This window comes from Pongo abelii, chromosome 10 (assembly GCF_028885655.2).
Source record: "Pongo abelii isolate AG06213 chromosome 10, NHGRI_mPonAbe1-v2.0_pri, whole genome shotgun sequence".
NCBI lineage: Eukaryota > Metazoa > Chordata > Mammalia > Primates > Hominidae > Pongo > Pongo abelii.
The window spans coordinates 93,490,015-93,513,512 of record NC_071995.2 but is presented as its reverse complement, the minus strand read 5'-3'; the positions used below and the strand labels follow the sequence as shown (position 1 = coordinate 93,513,512).

The window sequence follows — 23,498 nt, the reverse complement described above, 5'->3', positions numbered from 1 at the left end:
TTTCCCCAGTGTATGTTTTTGGCACCTTTGGCGAAAATGCTGTTTTGGTTACCATAGCTCTGTAGTATAATTTTTTTAAGATTTGTTTTGTTTTGTTTTTTTGAGATGGAGTCTCACTCTACTGTTCCAGGCTGGAGTGCAGTGGTGTGATCTCAGCTCACTGTAGTGTCCACCTCCTGGGTTCAAGCGATTCTCCTGCCTCAGCCTCCCAAGTAGCTGGGATTACAGGCATGCGCCACCACACTTGCTGATTTTTGTATTTTTTAGTAGAGATGGGGTTTCACTATGTTGGTGAGGCTGGTCTCAAACCCCTGACCTCAAGTGATCCACCCACCTCAGCCTCCCAAAGTGCTGAGATTACAGGCATGAGCTACCACACCCAGCCTCTCTCTAGTATAATTTGAAGTCAGTGTAATGTGACTTCTCCAGTTTTGTTCTTTTTGTTTAGGACAGCTTTGGCTATTCTGGGTCTTTTGTGGTTCCATATATATTTTAGGATTGGGTTTTTTTTTCTATTTTTGTGAAGAAAGTGATTGGTATTTTGACAGGGATTGCATTGAATCTGTAGATTGCTTTGGGTAGTATGGACATTTTAACAATATGGATTCTTCCAGTCCATGAACTTGAGATATATTTCCATTTTTTGGTGTCCTCTTCAATTTCTTTCATCAATGTTGTATAATTTTTTCAATTTTTACATAGTAAGATCTATCAGCTTTTTTTCTTTTTATGGCTTTTTACCTTTGACAATAATTTTACAAGTGGTCCTTCATAGTCTATGAATATCAATATATTCTATGATTATAAATATTCATTTTGTATCTGAGCATTATTATTAATTATTTATTTATTTATTTAGAAACAGTCTTGCTCTATCATCCAGGCTGGAGTGCAGTGGCAGGACATGGTTCACTGCAGCCTCTGTTTCCTGGGTTCAAGCAATCCTCCCACCTCAGCTTCCTGAGTAGCTGGCACTACAGGTGCCACATGCCTGGCTAAATTTTCAAAAATTATTTTGTCAAGATGGGGGTCTCACTATGCTGCCCAGGGTGGTCTCAAACTCTTGACTTCAAGTGATCCTCCTGCTGTGGCATCCCATGGGATAGCAGGTGTGAGTCACTGTGCCTGGCCCTGAGCATTATTAATCTATCTGGAATCACCGATGACTTGGGAAATCTAACTTTTTTCTTTTGTTTTGTTTGTTTATTTATCTTTTTTTACACTCCTCTCAACTTATACCTTATGGTGTTTTTTTTTTTTTTCCCCAACAAAATCGTCCTAGCATAATTTGTTGAGAAATTTTTACTTAATGATTTGAAATGCCAGTTTCACCTTATATACATTTTAGTCTGTTTGGGGGATTTTTTTCTACTTTCTTATTGTACTTTTGTGTCAGTTGTTACAGCATTCTAATGTTTGAGACATTCATTTAATGTCTGATAATGCCAGTGCCAGCCTTTCTGATTGTTCTGAGTTTTCAAAATTTTCTTGGATAAACTTTTAACTGAAGCTTACAATCATATTGTCAAACTCTAAGAAGAACCCCATTGGGATTTTCATTCAGATTTCACTTAATTAAATATAGTGCACTAACAAGGTTTGAATTGCCGTCTTATAATGAACCATGTTTGGTTTTTAAATTTGTTAAATGTATCAGTCCCATCCTGGGGTCAGATGGATCTTAGGGGTTTTTTGGAAACTTTAATCCCAATCCAGTTTCATCTATTGATTGAAAGTTAAATTTCTAATCAAAAGGTTCTTGATTCAACCATTAGGAGACTGTGTTCAAGCCTCAGGTCTGTAACATACATCATGTGGGACCTTGGGAAAGTCGTTGTAATCCTGTTTCCTAGACTTTAGAATACTTTGATGAGTGTTAAATAAGTGAAATAAACTAAGTGAGATGGACTAACAGTTTTAGTATGATGAATATTTTTACTTCAAAAAACATTCTGGAGTTTTTCCTTAGTCTTTCATATTTATTTTTTGAAAAATTGAAAAATGTTTGGCATTTCTAGGCCGGGTGCAGTGGCTCACCTGTAATCCCAGCATTTTGGAAGGCTGATGCAGGTAGATCCCTCAAGCCCAGGAGCTCGAGACCATCCTGGACAAACAACATGGTGAAACCTCGTCTCTACTAAAAATACAAAAATTAGCCAGGTGTGGTGGTGTGTGCCTGTAATCCCAGCTCTTTCGGAGGCTGAATTGCTTCAACCCAGGAGGCAGAGGTTGCAGTGAGCCAAGATTGTACCATTGTACTCCAGCCTGGGCTGCAGAGCAAGACTCTGTCTTAAAAAAATAAAGAAACAAAAATAAAAAATCTTTGGCATTTCTAGTCTGAGTGATACTAAGTGAAAATATCTGAAACATGAACAATATGGTCAGAAGCCAGCCTGTAATCCCAGCACCTTGGGAAGTTGAAAGAGGAGGATTGCTTGAGACCAGGAGTTTGAGACCAGCCTGCCTGGGCAACATAAAGACCACATCTCTAGAAAAAAAATTTTCTTTTCTTTTTTTTTTTTTTTTGAGACTGAGTCTCGCTCTGTCACCCAGGCTGGAGTGCGCTGGCGTGATCTCAGCTCACTGCAAGCTCCGCCTCCCGGGTTCACGCCATTCTCCTGCCTCCGCCTCCCGAGTAGCTGGGACTACAGGCACCCACCACCATGCCTGGCTAATTTTTTTTGTATTTTTAGTAGAAACGGGGTTTCACTGTGTTAGCCAGGATGGTCTTGATCTCCTGAACTCGTGATCCGCTGCCTCGGCCTCCCAAAGTGCTAGGATTACAGGCGTGAGCCACCGTGCCCGGCCTACAAAATATTTTAAAATTAGCAAGGTGTGGTGGTGTGTACCTGTAGTCCTAGCTGCTTGGGAGGCCGAGGCAGGAGGATCACTTGAGCCCAGGTGTTTGAGGCTGCAATGAGTTGTGATGACACCACTGCAGTCTTTGATTCCCTAACTTGATCATGTATGTTATCCAGGAAGAAAGAGTCAAAACAGTATTGTATATTTCAAAGTAGCTAGAAGAGAGGACTTGAATTGCTTCCAACACAGAAATAACAAATACTCAAAGTGATGAAGATACCTCAGAGACCTGACTTGATCAGCACACATTCTGTGCATGTAACAAAATATCAAATGTACCCCCGCAAATATGTAAAATGTTATGTATCAATTAAGGAAAAAACTTGTCTGCATTGTTGTTGTTGGCTGTTATTTGGTGATGTTTTATTTCTGGCAATTTTCTAAAAGAACCTTAAACTTACTTATCTTTGTTATTAATACAAAACATTCTTTAGGAGTGTTTTCATATGCAATGGTTTTTTAAAAATGTATTTTATATTGTATGTATGTTTTTATTCCTTAAATTTCCTTTTAGGCTATTTTGGTTTTTCTTCACAAATAAATGCCTCTGTTTTCCACTTTGAGTGGCTCACATCCTCAAACTGAGGGGTTATATAAGTGAAGCAGCATGTTTTTTTTTAAAGAAGGGGAAAATCTCCGTCTCCTGTTCTTAGACACACTTTCTTCTTGTACAACTGAAAATAGGATTAACCATTTATGGGATTACTTCTGTTGGAGTTCTGTTGCAAGTTTAAGCTTCATTCCCAAAAGTTAAAATAATTTTTTTGGTAGAGGAGATTATGTAATTATGATTTAATATCTTTGTTTTCCAGTTATTTTGATATAACTTCAATATATTTGAGTACTGACTTTTCCCCCAATGTAATATTTTTTCACTATAAATTGTCTTCTCTTTTGTATTTGTAATCTTTTTCCTTTCTCCTAGTCTCCTTATTTGCAGTCTCACTGACTTTATCAAGTATATATAATTTTATATTTTGTCCTTTAATAACTGGGATATAAAATTGAAGTGAGTCTAATGCCAACTACAACACAGTTTTCTAAACAATGCAGTTAGTGTGTTGGCTTATTTGCTTATTTATTTATTTTGAGACAGAGTCTCACTCTGTGGCACAGGCTGGAGTGTAGTGGCAAGATCTCAGCTCACTGCAACTTCACCTCCCCGGCTCAAGTGATTCTCATGCCTCAGCCTCCTAAGTAGCCGGGATTACAGGCGCATGTCACAACTCCTTGGCTGATTTTTCTATTTTTAGTAGAGATGGGGTTTTGCCATGTTGGCCAGGCTGGTGTCAAACTTCTGGCCTCCAGTGATCTGCCTGCCTCGGCCTCCCAAAGTGCTGGGATTACAGGTGTGAGCCACTGCACCCGGCCAAATTTTTAAAAATAACTTAAAAGTCAGTATCTCTGGCCAGGCACAGTGGCTCACGCCTTAATTTCAGCACTTTGGGAGGCCGAGGCGGGCGAATCACTGGAAGCCAGGAGTTCGAGACCAGCCTGGACAACATGGTGAAACCCTATCTCTACTAAAAATAAAAAAATTAGCCCGGCATGGTGGCATGCGCCTGTAATCCCAGCTACTCGGGAGGCTGAGGCAGGAGAATCACTTGAGCCTAGGAGGCAGAGGTTGCAGTGAGCCAAGATATTGCCACTGCACTCCAGCCTGCGCCACAGAGCAAGACTCTGTCTCAAAAAAAAAAAAAAAAAAGACCCAGCTAAGAGTCTGTTTTGCAAGTAAAACTCTCTGATGTGGCAATCTGAAAGATATGATTTTTTTACCCCTTATTTAATAATAAAATAACAAGGGTTATATTTGCCTAGCAGACTATAAACATTTCCTTGTTTCTTATAATTCTTTATAAACTGCCATAATGGGTACAGTTTATTAATTCCCTGATTCTTGCATGTAGGCTTGCTAGGATAAATATTTTCAGATTTTGTGTATTGTGATAAAAATTATCTTTTATTTTTTTGGAGCATTTTCCATTTCTCCATGAGCTCTTCACTTCCTCACTTCAGTAACTGAATAGGCATAAGCTTGGGACTATGGTTCCTTAAATATCATTTTAACTTTCAGGAGTCTTGACAGCAATTTTTTGAATAAAATTTTTCTTTAGTTAAGCTCACTCAACGAGGTAAAAGTTAAATATTTCAGCTGTGCCGTAAGCTCACATAAAGCCCCTTGATAAGTGACAGCCTTCACTTTAACAGCTAATCCCTCCTCTGAGTGGTTAGTGGAGCCTGGCTCACCACTATGGTCTCATAAGGGCTTCAGCGCTCGTGTGCTCATATGAATGGTTACAGTTTACTGGTCCAGGTCACTTTCACTAATCCCCAGCTTCCTTTAGAGGATGTAAGACAGACACTGACCTAGCTTGTACAGCCTTCTGCATTCTTCATTGTATAAGCTGATCATGATACAATTATCTTTAGACATAAATATAGCAACTGTAATCATATTTTATCTCTATTCAGACTGGTTTTTAGTCAATTACCTAGCTATATCTATCAATTACTGCTAGCAAATATTCTTAGGTTTACATAGCAACAAAAATTTTTTCTCATTAGCTTTAGTTTTAGTTATTCCACTGAAACATCCTCCTCTTGTTCTTTTCTCTGCAGCTAGATAATCACTTTTCCCCCACCCCCGGGCTGCAGTTCTGTGGCTGTCCTCTCATTTTCTTTTCCCCCAATAGGGTCGTCTCTGTCTTGTGAGCTCCAGGTCTTAGAGGCTGGGACAAATTCTGTCTTCCCTTCTTTCCCATGTAAACCCTTCAGCTTAGCTTCCTGCTTGATCGCACTGTGTCCCACAAACTTTGATTCCTCCTTTCCCTGTCATTAGCAGCAGCATTGCTGGTCTCTTCCCTTTCAACTCCAGATATCCAGCTTTTAGGTCTGATTTCTGGAACATATCCTCTTAAATTGTTAAGCACTTATGACTGAAATATTTATGAATTTGGGGTCGATTTAGCTTTTTTCTTAAGACAGAGTCTCACTATGTTGCCCAGGCTGGTCCTGAACTTCTGGCCTCAAGTGATCCTCCCACATCGTCCTCCCAAAGTGCTGGGATTATAGACATGAGCCACTGTGCCTGGCCCTGATTTAATTTTTTAATATAACAAGTTGCATATTCTCTAATGTTTACACTCACATGCTTGAATTTACAGTGCATCAGAGGCTTTTCTCAGCAGGAGCCTCATGGGTTTTAAACTAAACCTTCATGAGCCAGAGTAACCTGAGCATACTGAAAATCCGGAATCGGCCTCTAGCACCTAATAGTAATACTGTATTTTTATCAATTCTAAAATACATTTTCACATCTAAAATTAGGATACGTATTATAATCAGTAGTGGCCATAATTTATTTGGTATCTTTTCTTTCTTAGAGGTAGATAAAATCATGGCATGTCTGAAAATGGATAGTGTCAGATTTGATAAGATACAGTAAAGGGCTGGGCATGGTGGCTCATGCCTATAGTCCCAGCACTTTGGGAGGCTGAAGCAGGAAGATCCCTTGAGCTCAGAAGTTTGAGATCAGCCTGGGCAGCATAGTGAGATCCTATCTCTACAAAAATGTTCTGAAAGTCAGCCAGGCATAGTGGCATGCTCTTGTAGTGTCAGCTACGTGGGAGGCTGAGGTAGGAGGATCACATGAGCCCAGGAGTTCGAGGCTACAATGAGCCATGATAGTGCTACTGCATTCCAGCCTGGGTGACAGAGTGAGACCCTGTCTCTGAAAGAAAGAAAGAAAGAAAATGAAGAAAAAAAATACAGTAATGAGAACAGTAGTTAACATTTGTTGAGTATCTGCCACACACAAGAATTTTTCTATGTGCTTTATGTATATTATCTCCTTTTATGTTTATACCATCCCTGAGGAGTAGGGATGTTCAGATGGAAAAAATCTCAGGCATAGAAGAATTCAGCTAGTAACTGATGGAGTTGAGGCTTGAACCCAAGCAACAAAATAGTTCCAGGACTACGTTTTTAACCGTCCTTCCACTATGCTGTACTGCCTCTTCATAACTGTTTGGGTTTTTTCCCCTCTTTAAGGCATCATTGGCTTCACAGTATAACTGATGATCCTCCAACAACAAAACCACTTACTGCTCGTAAATTCATTTGGACAAACCATAAATTCAACGTGACTGGCACCCCAGAACAATATGTACCTTATTCTACCACTAGAAAGAAGATTCAGGAGTGGATCCCACCTTCAACACCTTACAAGTAAAGACAATGAAGAACAGTTGAAACATGCAAAATATGGAGCTTTTCATGTAATTACTCTTTTACTGTTTACCATTCACTATAATTCACAATTAAAATTGTGTGACTAAACAATGTCTTTCGTGCCTTTTTGCCCTTTGTTGTTTTCCAACTGCAAAATAGATGCTTCCAAACATGGTGATTGAAGTAGACTTGTATTGGGATATCTGCCTGGTTTACAGTTCCCTTTTCTGGAAACAGCCTCTGTGGTCCTGTTTGTGCTTTGGGACCCTACCTTACTACCATAGCTCATTATATGGGAAGACCTAAGCCAAGCCAGATTTTCTCATGGGAATTTGGAACTTGAATGGAGAGACATGAAGGCTGAAAGTCATCAAAACTGGGTGGCTTTTATTGAAGCTCTCTAAGGAGGTTATCAGAGATATCCTATTTCCTGAGTCTGATTCTTTAATGGTTCATTTTAAACTGTAAACTATCCTAGACTCTATTCCAATATATTCTTAGTTTTAAGCTAACTAGGGTCACAGATTTTTTTTGTTGCTTACAAATAAAAAAGTCTTTAATATCCAGATTGGTACCAGAGGTAGGCAAAAGACCTTCAAGGAAATGATGCGGGATCTTTGGAACTGGTTGTTGTGTCTGGGTAGGGTGAAAGGCCCACATCTCTCTGCATGCCAGATGGAAAGCTCACAGCTCCAGTGATCAAGGAGCTTATCAGTCTATTGCCTTTAGTCACCAGGATCCATGAGCCCCCTTAGGATAAGGCCCCTGGAGACTGGTTAGCAGCCACCATGGAACAATTTAATAGCAATGGAAAGAAATGCTAGGGTTATGGAGTCAGATGGTTGTTTCCAAGGGCATTGAATGACTTAAGAGAGAATAAACCTTGATTCTCAAATCTCAACTCAAGGCATCAAGTGTGTGAAAGGAAAATAAGTCTTGGGACCCCAAAATCACTAAGCCAAGGGAAAAGTCAAGCTGGGAACTATGTCAGGCAAACCTGACGCCCATTTTATCCCTAAAAAAGATATTAATAGCTACAAAGATAAAAAGCTACATATCTCCCTCCTTGAAATTCCTTGTGGACAAAGGACAGACAGAACTCAAAGTCATCTCTGAGGCTCACTAGAGATAAATGCATATCCAATTGCTTCCTCTGCCTTATTGTTTATGTAAAAATCCGGATTCACTGAGCCAGACTAAACTGTGTATTCAGTGGAAGGCTGCTCAAGAACTCAAAAGAATGCAACCTTTTGTCTCTTATCTACTTATGACCTGGAAGCCCCCGCCTCAGGTTGTCCTGTCTTACCTGACGGAACCAGTGTACATGTTACACATACTGATTGGTGTCTCACGTCTCCCTAAAATGTCTAAAAGCAAGCTGTACCCCGACCACTTGGGCACATGTTATCAGGACCTCCTGAAGCTGTGTCAGAGGCACAGCCTTAACCTCAGCAAAATAAACTTTCTGAATTGATTGAGACCTGTCTCAGATACCTTTTGGGTTATAAGTGAAATGCAGGGTAATTATATGAGTTAGCTTACCTCCTTGGTTTCCTATATGAAAATGAAGGGATAGAGTGGGACGCTGCCTATTGGTATAGGGACATCTAGAAGGAACTAGAACAATGGTCTTCACCCTTGGCTGCATATTAGCTTTTTTATAATCTAGAAGCCCAGGCAATCAGACCAGCATCTCTGAAGGTAGGTTCCAGGCATCAGTAAATTTTAAAACCTCTCCCTGCACCCACCTTGTGGTTCCATTTGCAGCCAATGTTTTGAACAACTGTGCTAAAGAACCAACATGCAAAAACCAGTTACTTTGAAACTCTTCCTCAGTCATAAGAAACTAGTCTACTACAGCCCTATGCCCTGAGTATCCCTTACTTAGCTGGATCAGGTTGAAATCAGTGCCTTCAAGAGACTATTCAGTGTGCTGTTTTGGCTTTTTGAGCCCTGGACTTTTGAGACAGCATATAACATACAGGTGTTTTGCACTTATTTATTTGCCTGGTGACCTGAAAAGCTGGCAGAGCAAAAATAGTCGCTGTAGGTGGCCCAGTCTGCAGTCCAAGCAGCTCTGCTGCTCAGCCCTCTCAAAGTATCTGGCCGACTGGGAGACTTATTGAAGTCAGAGACAAATTTCTCCAGGAGAATCACAACGGAAGCCCACAGGACTTTGGAGCAAGGTCATACCCCCTTCTGGAAGATTGCTATTCTCCTTTTGAGAAACGGTTCTAATTTGCTACTGGGGATGTTGGAGACTATGGGACACCAGGTGCTATTTAATCCATCTACTCATAAAGTTGACCATTTCCAGCAGCACTCCATCACCTAGCAGGTGGGACCAGACAGGCCATGAAGACACATTTCCTTTGAACAGATTTCTCCCGACCCTGTGCCTTTAACTACTCCATTCCCACACCTTGCCCCTACCAATCTGTCCCTTTACCATTGTGGAGCGTTATTGTCCAGTTAACTGAAAATGAAAAAAGCCAAACCTGGCTTACAGATACCATGAACAATAGGCACTATCAGCTAGAAAGGTACTGTGTATATTTGGGGTGGTCTTGAAGGACAGTACAGGGCAAATCTCAATTTGTAGGCAGAATTCCAAGCACTGCCTTTTATCATGTACTTTGACTTGAGGGAAACATGATCTGAGGTGAGGATCTATAACCGTAACCAGTCACTGGCTAGATAGTCAGAGATGGAAAAAAACATGGAAGATTAGTGTAAAAGTTTTGGGAAGAGCTTGGCAAATGAACCTTGAGGCTTGGATCTGTAATCCAAAAAGATTTAGAACAAAGTAGCCAGATGATTACTGAGATCACCTTCTGAGAACAAATCTTTGTCTCAGTGCCTGCTTCTTGAAGATCCCAACAGAAAACACATATCTAAGCCCAGTAACGTCAATGCAGCAAGTTCATTTCACGGGACTTCTTCCATATTAGAGGGAGAGATGATTTGTTTTTGTGGGAATAGGCACTTATTCTGAATTTGGGTCTGTTTTCTTTGCCTATCATGCCTTGGTCAACATCAACATTCATGAGATTAGAATGTTTTCTGCTTTGTCATATGTAGGACAGTGTCCATGGCGGAGAAACTCACTTCACAGAAAAGAAAAGAGGCCGGGTGCAGTGGCTCACACCTGTAATCCCAGCACTTTGGGGGGCCAAGGCAGGCGGATTACCTGAGGTCAGGAATTCGAGACCAGCCTGACCAATATGATGAAACCCCGGCTCTACTAAAAATACAAAAATTAGTCAGGTGTGGTGGCATGCGCCTGTAATCCCAGCTACTTGGGAGGCTGAGACAGGATAATCACTTGAATCCGGGAGGCGGAGGTTGCAGTGAGCCGAGATTGTGCCATTGTACTCCAGCCTGGGCGACAAGAGTGAAACTCCTGTCTCAAAAAAAGAAAAAAAAAGACAATGGAATGCTTGTGTTTATGATGTGCCTTACTGACCTACCTCTCAGATATAATCTCTCGTTTCTCCCTCCATCACCCACTACATGTCAGCCACACAAGCCTCTGTCTAATCTTCAGAGACTGGATTCATTCTTGTCTTGGGTCTTTGCACTTGCTCTTCCTTCTGCCTAGAATATTAACATCTTTGTGTTGCTCCTTTTTTTGGTATCATTCATATCTTACTTTACAAGTATCACCTCCTCAACAGAATGTTCTGTGTCCATCTAATCTAAAGTAGCTTCCTCAGGAACTTCCTGTTATTGTTTATTTGTATGAACGAACTTGTTTTATTTTATTCATAGTACTTATTGTTACTTTTTGGGAAAAGGCCTGAACAAAATTATTCCAGTAAAGAATCTGTGTATTGAGCATTTACTGAACAGCCACTGTCCACCTACAAAAGCACTCTACATGTAGACATAATGAAGCAAAACTGTATTGATTAGATTTAGGGCCGGGCGCGGTGGCTCACGCCTCTAATCCCAGCACTTTGGAAGGCCGAGGCAGGCAGATCACCTGAGGTCAGGCGTTTGAGACCATCCTGGCCAACATGGCAAAAACCCGTCTGTACTAAAAATACAAAAATTAGCCATGCATGGCAGCACATGCCTGTAGTGCCAGCTACTCAGCAGGCTAAGGTAGGAGAATCACCTGAATCTGGGAGGCAGAGGCTGCAGTGAACTGAGATCACGCCGCTGCACTCTAGCCTGGACCACAGAGTGACACTCTGTCTCAAAAAAAATAATAATAATAATTTTTGTTGGAGGTGAGATAGTGACTGAAATTAAACAGCAGCAGCCCAGAACAGTAAATTCTGAAGTTTCCGAAAGTAAGAATTCTTGTGGGAAATAACATCTAAACATGCAAATAGTTATACATAGGAAATCTCTAAAGTTTCATTGAGCAATTTTTACAGGAAAAAAGTACACTAACTACCGTGATGTCATGCTGTGTTTCCAAAAAATTGGTGATCATTTCAAGGGTTTGCGATCACTTGTGTGATTAGCTTGCAAAGGCCCCTCAGTCTATATCCCTGCTTTAAGTCATCCTTCTATGAATGGAGATGTCCTGTTCCTAACATTCTTCTCAAATACAAGTTAATTCATACACTGGTGCCAAGTGCCCATAGTATGAAATGCAGTCCCATCATAAGAGCATAGTAATGGAGCCACATTTATCAGCTCTGGCTCCAGGAAGGTAATGTCTGTGTATGTTTTTTGTCTTTTAGGCCGAGTCTCACTCTGTTACCCAGGCTGGAGTGCAGTGGCGCAATCCCAGCTCACTGCAACTTCCATCTTCTGGGTTCAAGCAATTATCCTGCCTCAGCCTCCTGAGTTACTGGGATTACAGATGCATGCCACCATGCCTGGCTAATTTTTGTATTTTTAGTAAAGACGGGGTTTCACCATGTTGGCGAGGCTGGTCTCCAACTCCTGACCTCAACAGATCACCCACCTCAGCCTCTCAAAGTGCTGGGATTACAGGCATGAGCCACCGTGCCCAGCCAGAAACGCTGTTTTCCAGGCTGAAGTCTGCTGTCTGAGAACCTGGTTCTACATGTGCCTGAAGTACATTCATTTACACTCTTCAATATGAACCAGTAAATTTCCCCAACTATTTTCTTATAGCTTGACTTAGAATCTGTATTGACTTATGCTTCTTTCACTTGCAGCTGAATGTCCTCACTGATACAGCATCCTTATGACTTTATTACTTCTCCTCTAGTAATAGAATGTGTTACTGCTGTGTACTATCTTCCTTTCTTTCTTCATTTGCCTTTCCTTTCCCTTTTCCCCTTTCCCCTTTCCTTTCCTTTCTTTCTTTTTTTCTCCTCCCCTCTCCTTTCCTTTCCTTTTTTTTTTTTTCTTTTTTTTTTTCCCAGAGACAGATTCTCACTCTGTTGCCCAGGCTGGAGTGCAGTGGTGCAATCATGACTCTCTGCAGCCTCAATCTCCTGGGCTCAAGTAGTCCTCCCACCTCAGCCTCCCAGGTAGCTTGAACTACAGGCATACACCACAATGCCCAGCTAGTTTTTTTAATTTTTTGTAGAGACAAGGTCTTCCTATGTTGCCCAAGTTTGCTTGCTCCTCTCTTCTCCCCTCCCCTCCCCTCCCCTCCCCTCCCCTCCCCTCCCCTCCCCTCCCCTCCCCTCCCCTCCCCTCCCCTCCCCTCCCCTCCCCTTCCCTTCCCTTCCCTTCCCTTCCCCTCCTTTCCTTCTCTTTCTTTTTTTTTTTTTTTGATAGAATCTCACTCTGCTACCCAGGCTGGAGTGCAGTGGCGTGATCCCAGCTCATTGCAACCTCTGCCTCCCGAGTTCAAGGGATTCTCCTGCCTCAGCTTCCTGAGTAGCTGGGATTACAGGGACTCACCACCATGCCCAGCTAATTTTGTATTTTTAGTAGAGATGGGGTCTTTCCATGTTGGCCAGATTGGTCTCGAACTCCTGACTTCAGGTGATCCACCTGCCTCGGCCTCCCAAAGTGCTAGGATTACAGGTGTGAGCCACCATGCCCAGCCAGCCACCTTTCTTATTAGATGTAGCCCTGATTATGAATCTTCTGATTCATAACTCTGGGCATATTATGAACCAGTAGTGTTTGCCAGGATTTATTACTATAAGCTAATAAATAGCTTTATTTAAAAACTTAAAGTTTGTGTTGAAATGGATGCATGTATTCCACAAAACCTCTGCATGTGCATTTGAGGATACATCCAGGCCTTCAAAATTTCTGTAAGTGATGGCTCTACCTGATTCCAGTCACAGAGAAGTCAGATTTACAGATTAGCCTGCGTGTAGCCTGGACTTGGACGTTTGAGCCACAATAAAATTGATTAAAAAAAAAAAAATTAGCAGTCATTTTTATGTCACTAAATAAGGGGTAAGCATCAGCCTCACAATTTTAGGTGATATATGTTACTCTTTTCAAAGTAATACAAAGGGGATGGAAAAATTACATGCAAGAAAACCTGGATCCTAATTTGAAATTTATTTATTTATTTATTTATTTATTTTGAGATGGAGTCTCACTCTGTCATCCAGGCTGGAGTGCAGTGGTGGGATCTCGGCTCACTGCAAGCTCCGCCTCCCAGGTTCACGCCATTCTCCTGCCTTGGCCTCCCGAGTAGCTGGGACTACAGGCGCCCACCACCATGCCCGGCTAATTTTTTGTATTTTTAGTAGAGATGGGGTTTCACCATGTTAGCCAGGATGGTCTCGATCTCTTGACCTCGTGATCTGCCTGCCTTGGCCTCCCAAAGTGCTGGGATTACAGGTGTGAGCCACTGTGCCCGGCCCCTAATTTGAAATTTAAATGTTAACTTACATGAAAAACTATTTTCTCATTTCTGAGAAATGAGAAATCACCCTCCCAAAGTGCTGGGATTACAGGCACGAGTGCTATCTCTTTGCAGGTAGGATTAATAAATTTGCAATGTTAAGAATTTCATCTAAGGCAACACAAATCACTAGAACCATTAATTCCAACTTGAGCTAAGTGAAAGAATAAAAAAAATTACTCATGGAAGAAGTAGTCAGCCATATAAAAAGGTTGTTGCATTTAGAGGCAGCTTGCCCTACAGGCTGACCTGAATTTCTCAGTTTGAGAATTGCAATAGCCATTAATATTTGTCACATAGCTGTGCTTGTCCCAGCTCCCTTACAGTCTCCACACACCCAGCCCCCACAACCCTAAATTAAAACCCTTAACTAATTTTCCACTGGTGAAAAACTAAGATTTCACTCTCACATTTTCTCTTGTGGTCACTTAAAGCAAAGTTTCTCCCCTACGTTTGACGGAGGAATGGCTGCCTTGCCCTCATTTCTTGTTTGTCTGTATTTGCTCATTGATTTTGATGTTGAGATTTCTTTTAGGATCCTAGAATTGGCACTTATCTTATCGTACACCTCGCAAGTGTGTCTATTCTATTTTTGGAGTACATTTAAAAATCTAATAAGTTAACTTGTTTGTCCAACTGTATGGCACATTTATATAATTTATGATTCAATAATTATTTTCAACGAGATTGGGCATGTTTAGGGTGGTATGGCTGTGGACTCAATAATTATTTTGGAACACTCAGTTGTTAGAGTTCTATTTGATTAACAAACGTCCTGAACAGATGTGTTCTTCTCTCCAGCACTGTTGAGTCAGGGAAGCAGTATGACAGATTGGAAAGAGATTTGGCTCTAGAGTTGGACTGACCTAGGACCATCCCAGAGCTTAGCCACGTAGCGTTGGGCAACTGTCACCTCCTAAGAGGAACTCAGTTTCCTCATCTGTAACACGGGGATGATTAAATCTTCCTTAGACTTGTTAGGTAAAGCATCTGACATATGATAGACATTAGTATTATTATCATCATATCTTAACGATCTTGGTGGAATCATAAGCAAAGATCCAAAATTTTAACAATTTTATTTATTTATTTTTCTGAGATGGGGTCTCACTCTGTCACCCAGGCTGGAGTCCAGTGGTATGATCTCGGCTCACTGCAACCTCCGCTTCCCTGGCTTATGTGATCCTCCCACCTCAGCCTTCTGAGTAGCTGGGACCACAGGCATGCGCCACCATGCCTGGCTAATTTTTGTATTTTTAGTAGAGATGGGATTTCACTATCTTGCCCAGGCTAATCTTAAACTCCTAAGCTCAAGTGATCTGCCTGCCTCGGCCTCCCAAAGTGCTGGGATTACAGGCGTGAGCCACCACACCCAGCCTTAACAACAATATTAAATAATGATAATTTAGTTTACTGATTTACAGTTCCTGAAAGCATGATTAATTTTTGGCCTTTTATTATTCTTTATTTTAAGTAAATAGAATCATATAAATGCTAACTCATTCAACTAAATTTTACATTATATGTTAATATAGATCACTATACAAGAATGACTTAGAGACTTTTTTAAAGTTATTTTGTGTAATATTCCTTTGAGTTTTACTAGAAACTCAATTTTAAATTATTTACTTTAAACACTTAATGGTTATATTTGAAGGCAAAATTAGATATATAGCTATAATATTAGCTTTTATCTTTATAGTACCCTTCTTTTATTTACAGGAAAATGAAATTTGGTATTTTCAGAGATGTACAGCTAACATTCCACCTCCTGTGATAGATAATTACAAATGATTTAGAAAGATCAAATCCACAGTACATTCCAGACAGCCCTGGATTCTGTAATGTTTTACCTTTGCCAAGACAACTTAGACAAGCTAATGATAGTGGCAGGTTATAAAATTCACTCTTATCACAGATTCAATAAATGTGCCGGGCATTTGGTATTTGTCTGCTCAGCATCAGTTTCTTCCCTTTTGAAAACAGCATCCCCCTTCTTTGGAAAACTTCTCCTTCCCATTCTAGCCCTGCTAACTACAGCACACTGCCTCCTGCCTTCTGACACCATCCTCCTGGCCCTAATAAGTGGCCCTGGAATAAGACATATGTGCGGTCCACACCAGGCTAATCAAATTATTCCCTAGGCTGGCTGGCTTGCTTTTTCTCTCTCTCTCTTTCTTTTCTTTTTTTTTTTTTTTTTTTGACGGAGTCTCCCTCTGTCACCCAGGCTGAAGTGCAGTGGCGCGATCTCAGCTCACTGCAACCTCCGCCTCCCGGATTCAAGTGATTCTCCTGTCTCAGCCTCCCAAGTAGCTGGGATTACAAACGTGTGCCACCACGCCTGGCTAATTTTTGTATTTTTAGTAGAGATGGAGTTTCACCGTGTTGCCCAGGCTGGTTTCACCAGCCTTTAGTAGAGATGGGGTTTCATCGTGTTGCCCAGACTGGTCTTGAACTCCTGACCTCAGGTGATCCGCCTGCCTCAACCTCCCCAAGTGCTGAGATTACAGGTGTGAGCCACTGTGCCCACCCTCCTTAGGAAGGAGAGGGAGAGAGAGACTTCCTTTGATTCTATGACTTACTCTCTCCCCTTGAATTTGCTCAATTCCAGCTGAATTTCTCTCATTGGCAGCAAAAACAACCCTGACTAATGCAGTAGGATATTAGTATTCTTCAGTTGGTACTTGGCTAAAAATCAATGCTTTCTAAATTTATGAGGTGGGTAATGGATGACAGTCATTTCCATTCTTGTGAGATATGATTATTAATGTCTTATTTAATACCATGTGGCTTTATTGAGGTAAATGTCATTCATAATTAGATTAAAGGGATTTATTTGACAACCTTCTATGACCTTTGGTTATCTACAAATTAAGTGGTTTTCTCTGGCTAAGGCCATCGCTTCAAAGCTGGGCTTTGATTGAACATTTTGATTTGGGGTCATTTTTATGAGGCTTCCTTCAACCCAGCTCACCCTTTTGCTCTTGCCTCATCTTTACAGCATCCTAACAGCAAGATTAGCTTACAATGGCCAGTTTGGGCCTGACAGTCAGTACCTAGGTCATGTGACTTCTCACCATGTTTCAGTGGATGTTTTGCTTCTTCTACTCATGGAACTTGTATCACTTGACATTGATTTCTTTTCAGCTGTTGCTAGGAAACACCATCAGCATCCATTCACCCTTTAGAATTACAGCCAACTCAAGCTCTTCCTGACTTCTCAGTATTGTACAAGCAGAGGCAGTGTCAGAAAATTCCCATTCAGTTTTGCCAAGAGTCTCTAGAAGTGGTTGGGGACAGAAGGAGAGTAGGCATTAACTATACAAATCAAATGTCACTTGGGGTCTTCCTGCTCCTTAGATCTAAATAAAATTGACTCAGAAAGCCCCTCTTCCCTTCACAGTTGAAGAAAATCCAACAATCTATCCAAAGCTTCAGGGAGGGGTAGAGCTTATGTTCTTACAGATTAACTTTTGGCTCCTGATTCCCATTTCTTTTTTTTTTTCTTTTTTTGAGACAGAGTCTCACTTTGTCCCCCAGGCTGGAGTGCAGTGGCGCGATCTTGATTCCCTGCAACCTCCGCCTCCCATGTTCAAGCAATTCTCCTGCCTCAGCCTCCCGAGTAGCTGGGATTATAGGCTCATGCCACCAGGCCCAGCTAATTTTTGTATTTTTAGTAGAGACGGGGGTTTCACCATATTGGCCAGGCTGGTCTCAAACTCCTGACTTCAAGTGATTTTGCTTTGTTGTTACAGTTTATAATGATCCAGGTAATCAAAGAGTGGGGATGGGGTCACTTATTCTTACACTTTTGGGGCTATGTTCCAGGCTCTGTGCTAACAACTCTTTGTGTATTATCTCATTTAATTCTCAACAGCGAACCTGTGAGGAAGGTGCTATTATTGTTCATTTTACAAATGAGCAAACAGAGGCATAGAAAGATAAATGGCTGTTCCCAGGGACATTTAGCTGGTTGATCTGGAATTGAAGCTCCAGTGCATTCTAGCAACTGCTAGAAAGAAACCCAAGCCATGTAATTCAGACATGGGGCGCTCATGAGCCACATGCAGCCCTGGACTGCCCACCTCTGGACTTATTTCAGGTGGGAGAGAAAGAAGTCTCTCTCTTAAGCCATATTATTTCTCTGAAATAGAAGCAGCTGGGCCAGGCACGGTGGCTCATGCCTGTAATCCCAACACTTTGGGAGGCTAAGGTGGGTGGATAACTTGAGGTCAGGAGTTTGAGACCAGCCTGGCAAACATGGCGAAACCCCGTCTCTACTAAAAATACAAAAATTAGCCGGGCATGGTGGTGAGCGCCTGTAATCCCAGCTACTCAGGAGGCTGAGGCAGAAGAATTGCTTGAACTCTGGAGGTGGAGAATGCAGTGAGCAGAGATCGTGCCACTGCACTCCAGCCTGGGTAACAGAGCAAGACTCTATCTCAAAAAAAAAAAAAAAAAAAAAAAAAAGCAGCTGAATAGAATTTCTAATGGGTACAAATTTATATTGGGATTAAAAAATAGAATGAAGCCAGGTGCAGTGGCTCATGCCTGTAATCCCAGCACTTTGGGAGGCTGAGTCAGGTGGATCATTTGAATTCAGGAGTTCAAGACCAGCCTGGCCAACATGGTGAAACCCCATCTCTACTAAAAATACAAACATTAGCTGGGTGTGGTGGCGGGCACCTGTAATCCCAGCTACTGGAGAGATCGTGCCATGGCACTCCAGCACTCCAGCTGGGGCATCAGAGTGAGACTTTTGTCTTAAAAAAAAGAAAGAGTCACCAATGTTTAAAATCTGGGAGACTATACATAAGAATCTAGATTTCTGCTTGTTCTTGAAAAATTAAACAAAACAAAACAAAAAAAACCAAACCTGTCAACATGGGGCCCTTTGCAACAATCCACTACAGCTCAGCATCTAGTGGATAGCTCATTTAAGCTAATTGCAGGCTTTCAGTTTTTTTCACCTCCTTTTTTGTCACTTTCTGTCCCTCAAGCTAGCAGTGTGGTGAACAAGAAGAGGAAGGGGTGCTGCCGAGATGGAAGGTTGATGAGTCCACACCTTCCTCCCTACCTGGGAAAAGCCCCGTGAATGGGACCTCTGCGTTTCTAGACTCACGAGGCTGTTGAGAGGTGTTTCCTTGTCTCTTTGCTCAGGACTGAAGAGGAGGGGAGTCGTCTCTAACAGGGCTGCAGCATGGCGGCAGTGGTGATGGCGGCCACTAATGAGGGTTGTGTGGGGGTGGCAGCGCTGGAGAAGGTGGCTGAGACAGGGGGAAGGTCAAGGAGCCCCTGAGGTTCAGCAGGGATGGCATTCCTTCCGAGACAAGCTGTGGCCCCACCTGGGGAGGCTGGAGGGATCTACAGATCAATGAAAAGATAAATTCCTCAAGGGGCAGAGGCAGGAGGTGGCTGACCCCTTACAAGGGTCTGAGAGTCTAGACTCTTAAGATGCCCCCCCTGAGAGCAAGAAAACACCATCTCCAGATCTGGAAGCACTAAAATGCCTCCTGTGGACTCTCCCTTCTAGTGACTGGAAAGAGGATAGCCTGGAAGAGTATCTCATTTAGATGTTAACTAGATGGAATGGAGGGAACCAGGGGTTGGCCTCTGGATTCCTGAGTTTCCTTCACTGCTCTAATTGGTGCTGTGTTTATTCATTCACTCATTTTTCCGTGCGCATATCCATTTACTCCCCTACATCAATCCACAGATGACTGTCACTGCTGACAGAAAGAATGCCATTTTTTTTAAAGAGATGGTCTTATTCTGCTACCCAGGCTGGAGTGCAGTTGCACGATCACGGCCCACTGTGTCCTGGGCTCAAGTGATCCTCCCACCTAAGCCTCCTGAGTAACTGTGACTACAGGTGCACACTACCATACCCAGCTAATTTTTAAAGTTTTCAGTAGAGATGGAGGTCTCACTATGTTACCCAGGCTGGTCTTCAGCTCCTGGCCTCAAATGATCTTCCCACCTCAGCCTCTCAAAGTGCTGGGATTACAGGCATGAGATGCTGCCCAAAAGTTTTGAAGAGGAAAGTATAAGCACAATTAAAGACTTACAGATGCAGCAAGCATAATTTTAAAATAAAATCTCTCTGATGTGTTTTTCTTATTACAAAAGCAATACATGTACATCATAGAAAATTTAGAAAATATAAACAAGAACAGATTCAAGAAGAATATTCATGATTAGAGCATCCAGAAAAAACCACTGTTAACACCTCAAAGAATATCTTTTCATTTTTCTGTGTAAAATGTAAATATTTTAATATTTTAGTTAAGTATGATTATAACCTCTCCATGTTGTTTCCTAATCTGCTTTTCTCACTCAGTAATAAATAAATTGTGGCCAGGCGCGGTGGCTCATGCCGGTAATCCCAGCACTTTGGGAGGCCGAGGTGGGTGGATGACAAAGTCAGGAGTTTGAGACCAGCCTGACCAACATGGTGAAACCCAGTCTCTACTAAAAATACAAAATTAGCTGGGTGTGGTGGCACATGCCTGTAATCCCAGCTACTCAGGAGGTTGAGGCAGGAGAATCGCTTGAACCCAGGAGGCGGAGGTTGCAGTGAGCCGAGATCGCGACATTGAACTCCAGCCTGGGCAACAGAGCAAGACTCCATTTCAAAAAAAAGAAAAAGAAAAAGAAAAAAGTAATAAATTGTAAACATTAGGCAAAGTTAATGCATTTTTATCTATAGCATTATTATTATTATTATTATTATTATTATTATTATTTGAGATGGAGTCTTGCTCTGTTGCCCAGGCTGGAGTGCGGTGGCATGATCTCAGCTCACAGCAACCTCTGACTCCCAGGTTCAAGTGATTCTCCTGCCTCAGCCTCCTGAGTAACTGATATTACAGGCACCTGCCACCACACCGGCTAATTTTTTTATATTTTTAGTAGAGATGGGGGTTTCACTATGTTGGCCAGGCTGGTCTTGAACTCCTGACCTCAAGTGATACGCCCACCTCGGCCTCCCAAAGTGCTGGGATTACAGGCATAAGCCACCATGCCCAGCCTATAGCATCATTTTAAATGAATGAGTACAATTTCATTGTAGGTGTATATCGTAACTCATTTAAACAATCGCCTCATTATCAGGCAAGACTTTGAAAACTACTGTAATATCTGACATAATGGTTAGAGAACTCTATTTCAGATAGATATGTTGGCTCTTTCAGTCCCATAGACCCCTGGCATGAATCAAGGCCCATTAGGCCAAGAGTGGGGAAAAAAAAAACTATTGAAAAATTTTCATGCTATCGAGTCTATTTTACTACTCTCTCTTTGAAGCACAAAGGAATAAGTGTTCTCATTATTCTCTGTCTTCTATGTTATATAACTTGTTAGAGTTTCTAGCTGGGCTACTCTAACATTATTAATCGTATCTCTTCTTTAACTTGGGAAATTCTTCAGTGAATGAATAGTGATCCATCTTCCTGGGACTTGCTTGAACCAAAGTGACATGCAGAATGTTAATACAGTGCTGGGTTTCAGGAGGAAACCATCCTTGTGAATAAATAAAGCACACAACATTAACTCACTCCTTGGGGTGTATCCTATGAGTCCTTCCAAGACTGTTAGGTAAAGTGCATGTATCAGGTCCATCTTCAGAGATTATTCATGTGCATTGGCTATCCCTGTGTCTCATCTGGCAGAGCAGCTGCTACCCAGCTGAGCATGGTCACAATCACATCATGGGAGCCTTCGCTTCCTGTTGCTTTTTTTTTTTTTAAGCAAAGTTACTTCCGGGGAGAAAGGTCAGCTGTTAACTTTACCTTTGATTTAGAATGTGTAGTACACACATTCCACCTTCCCCTGTACATCTGATGCTAGGAGACCTGTTGTTGGCTGTCCAGCCTCTATTTCCCTTCATTCATCATAACAATATCCTATTTTCTTGGGGAAACCAGCACTCATTCTCACCATTCTCAGCTCTGCAGGTTTTATGTGGCTGGCTCTATAGCCATCTCCTGGTTAGAACCTGATTTTCCTCCCCATAGACACAGTGATTGGCTCAAAGGCGGGCACAAGACTTAAGCTAGTCCAATCCGAGGTCCTTTGACAAGAATTCTGAGACACAGACTCCTTTCTCTTCTCTTTGATATTAATGAGGACACATTTCCCCTTCTCCCAGCCCCAGGGGCTACTGGTCAGCGTCTTGCAATAATGAGAGCCAACCTTAGGATGAAAAGAGTAGAGATGGGAAGACGCGGATACCCTTGAGTTGCTGGATCAAACCCTGGCTAAAATTCATTCTCCATTTTTCTCTTTCGTAAGCCAATAAGTTCTTCTGTCTAAGCCAGTTTGGGGAAGGTTTTTTAATGCTTAAAGCTAAAAGATACACGACCCAATTGACCCTAGTTGTAAAGAAATACATTGCTCTTCTATGTACCTTCCTTATTTTCCATAGGTCCAAGGCTGGAGTTCAGTGGTGCTATCTTGGCTCACTGCAGCCTCCGCCTCCCGGGTTCAAGCGATTCTCCTGCCTCAGGCTCCCGAGTAGCTGGGATTACAGGCAGCCGCCACCACACCTGGCTAATTTTTGTATTTTTTAGTAGAGACGGGGTTTCACCATGTTGGCCAGGCTGGTCTCAAACTCCTGACCTCAAGTGATCTACTGTCTCCCAAAGTGCTGGGATTACAGGCATGGACCACCACGCCCAGCCCTGAATCCCTTTCTTTTCAACGTTGCCATCCCCCTCTTCATCCCTGGGAACTTTCCTGTTTCTAGGAATGACAAAGAAATGGGGCACAGCCCCCCGCCAGTTTCCTTACTTTCTTTCCTAGAAGGCAAACACTTTGGAGCTTTTTGACTTCAGCAATTTGTTGCTAACCACTGTAAGGAAATATCCAGGGAAGAATTACAAACATGGGGTGTTTGCACAGATTGCAGAAATCATTTGCTCTTAGGGTCTTTGTGGTCTATTATGAATCTAGGTGCAGCAAGAAAGACCTGAGTGGCTCTAGGGTGTCTTTCTCATATGACATTGGAAGGTTGGCCTTAACCACTTACTCCAGGAAAATTCACGCCAGCACATTTGCTAGTCCTGGGAGCATTCTGAGTTACAACCTAAATTTGCTTCCGCATTTTTATGGCAGGCTTGGTACCCTAGGTCTCCTTAGAGAATGAAAGTGCTTCCCATTGGGTCTCCAGAAATTATTTCTTTGGGCTTCGGGCCACTCTGCACCTGCTTTGTAGATACCTGTACTTCGAGGAGAGCTCTCTCACTCCAGTCCTTGGAAATCTTACCCTACTGTGAATGCCGCCTATTATTTACTCCTTGGCATTAAATCTCCTCTCCTCTTCTTCATGGTAATAGTACCCCAGTTTCCTTTGAGGCGCCACCTCACCCCCACTGTGAGTCATGTGGTTTAGGTGGGAATGACTTTAGTTCCACATCAGCCCACCTGATGCCACTTGTAAAGACACTGTAGCAGATTTCCAGCTTGCTTTCTTTTGATGGCTCACTTCTTACTTGCTTACAAATTCTTCTTGCTCCATAATGCACGGGTTTTCTGCCCATTGAGCTCACACAGCTTCTTCTCATCACTCCTTTACATGCCTTCCTTCTTTTCCACGGGTGGG

General features: G+C 42.1%; 1 protein-coding gene across 3 annotated transcripts in view; it reads left to right on the top strand.

The window, feature by feature from the left end:
- The window catches only part of NDUFA12 (NADH:ubiquinone oxidoreductase subunit A12), a 43,884-nt gene extending 36,681 nt beyond the window's left edge, over positions 1–7,203 (top strand). For all 3 annotated transcript variants that reach the window (XM_009248120.4, XM_054527501.2, XM_054527502.2), the window contains one exon: positions 6,913–7,203. In XM_009248120.4, coding sequence (XP_009246395.1) covers positions 6,913–7,093 — 181 coding nt within the window. In that variant the 3' untranslated portion in view covers positions 7,094–7,203. The remainder of the gene's footprint in view (positions 1–6,912) is intronic.
- The last annotated feature ends 16,295 nt before the right edge of the window (positions 7,204–23,498 follow it).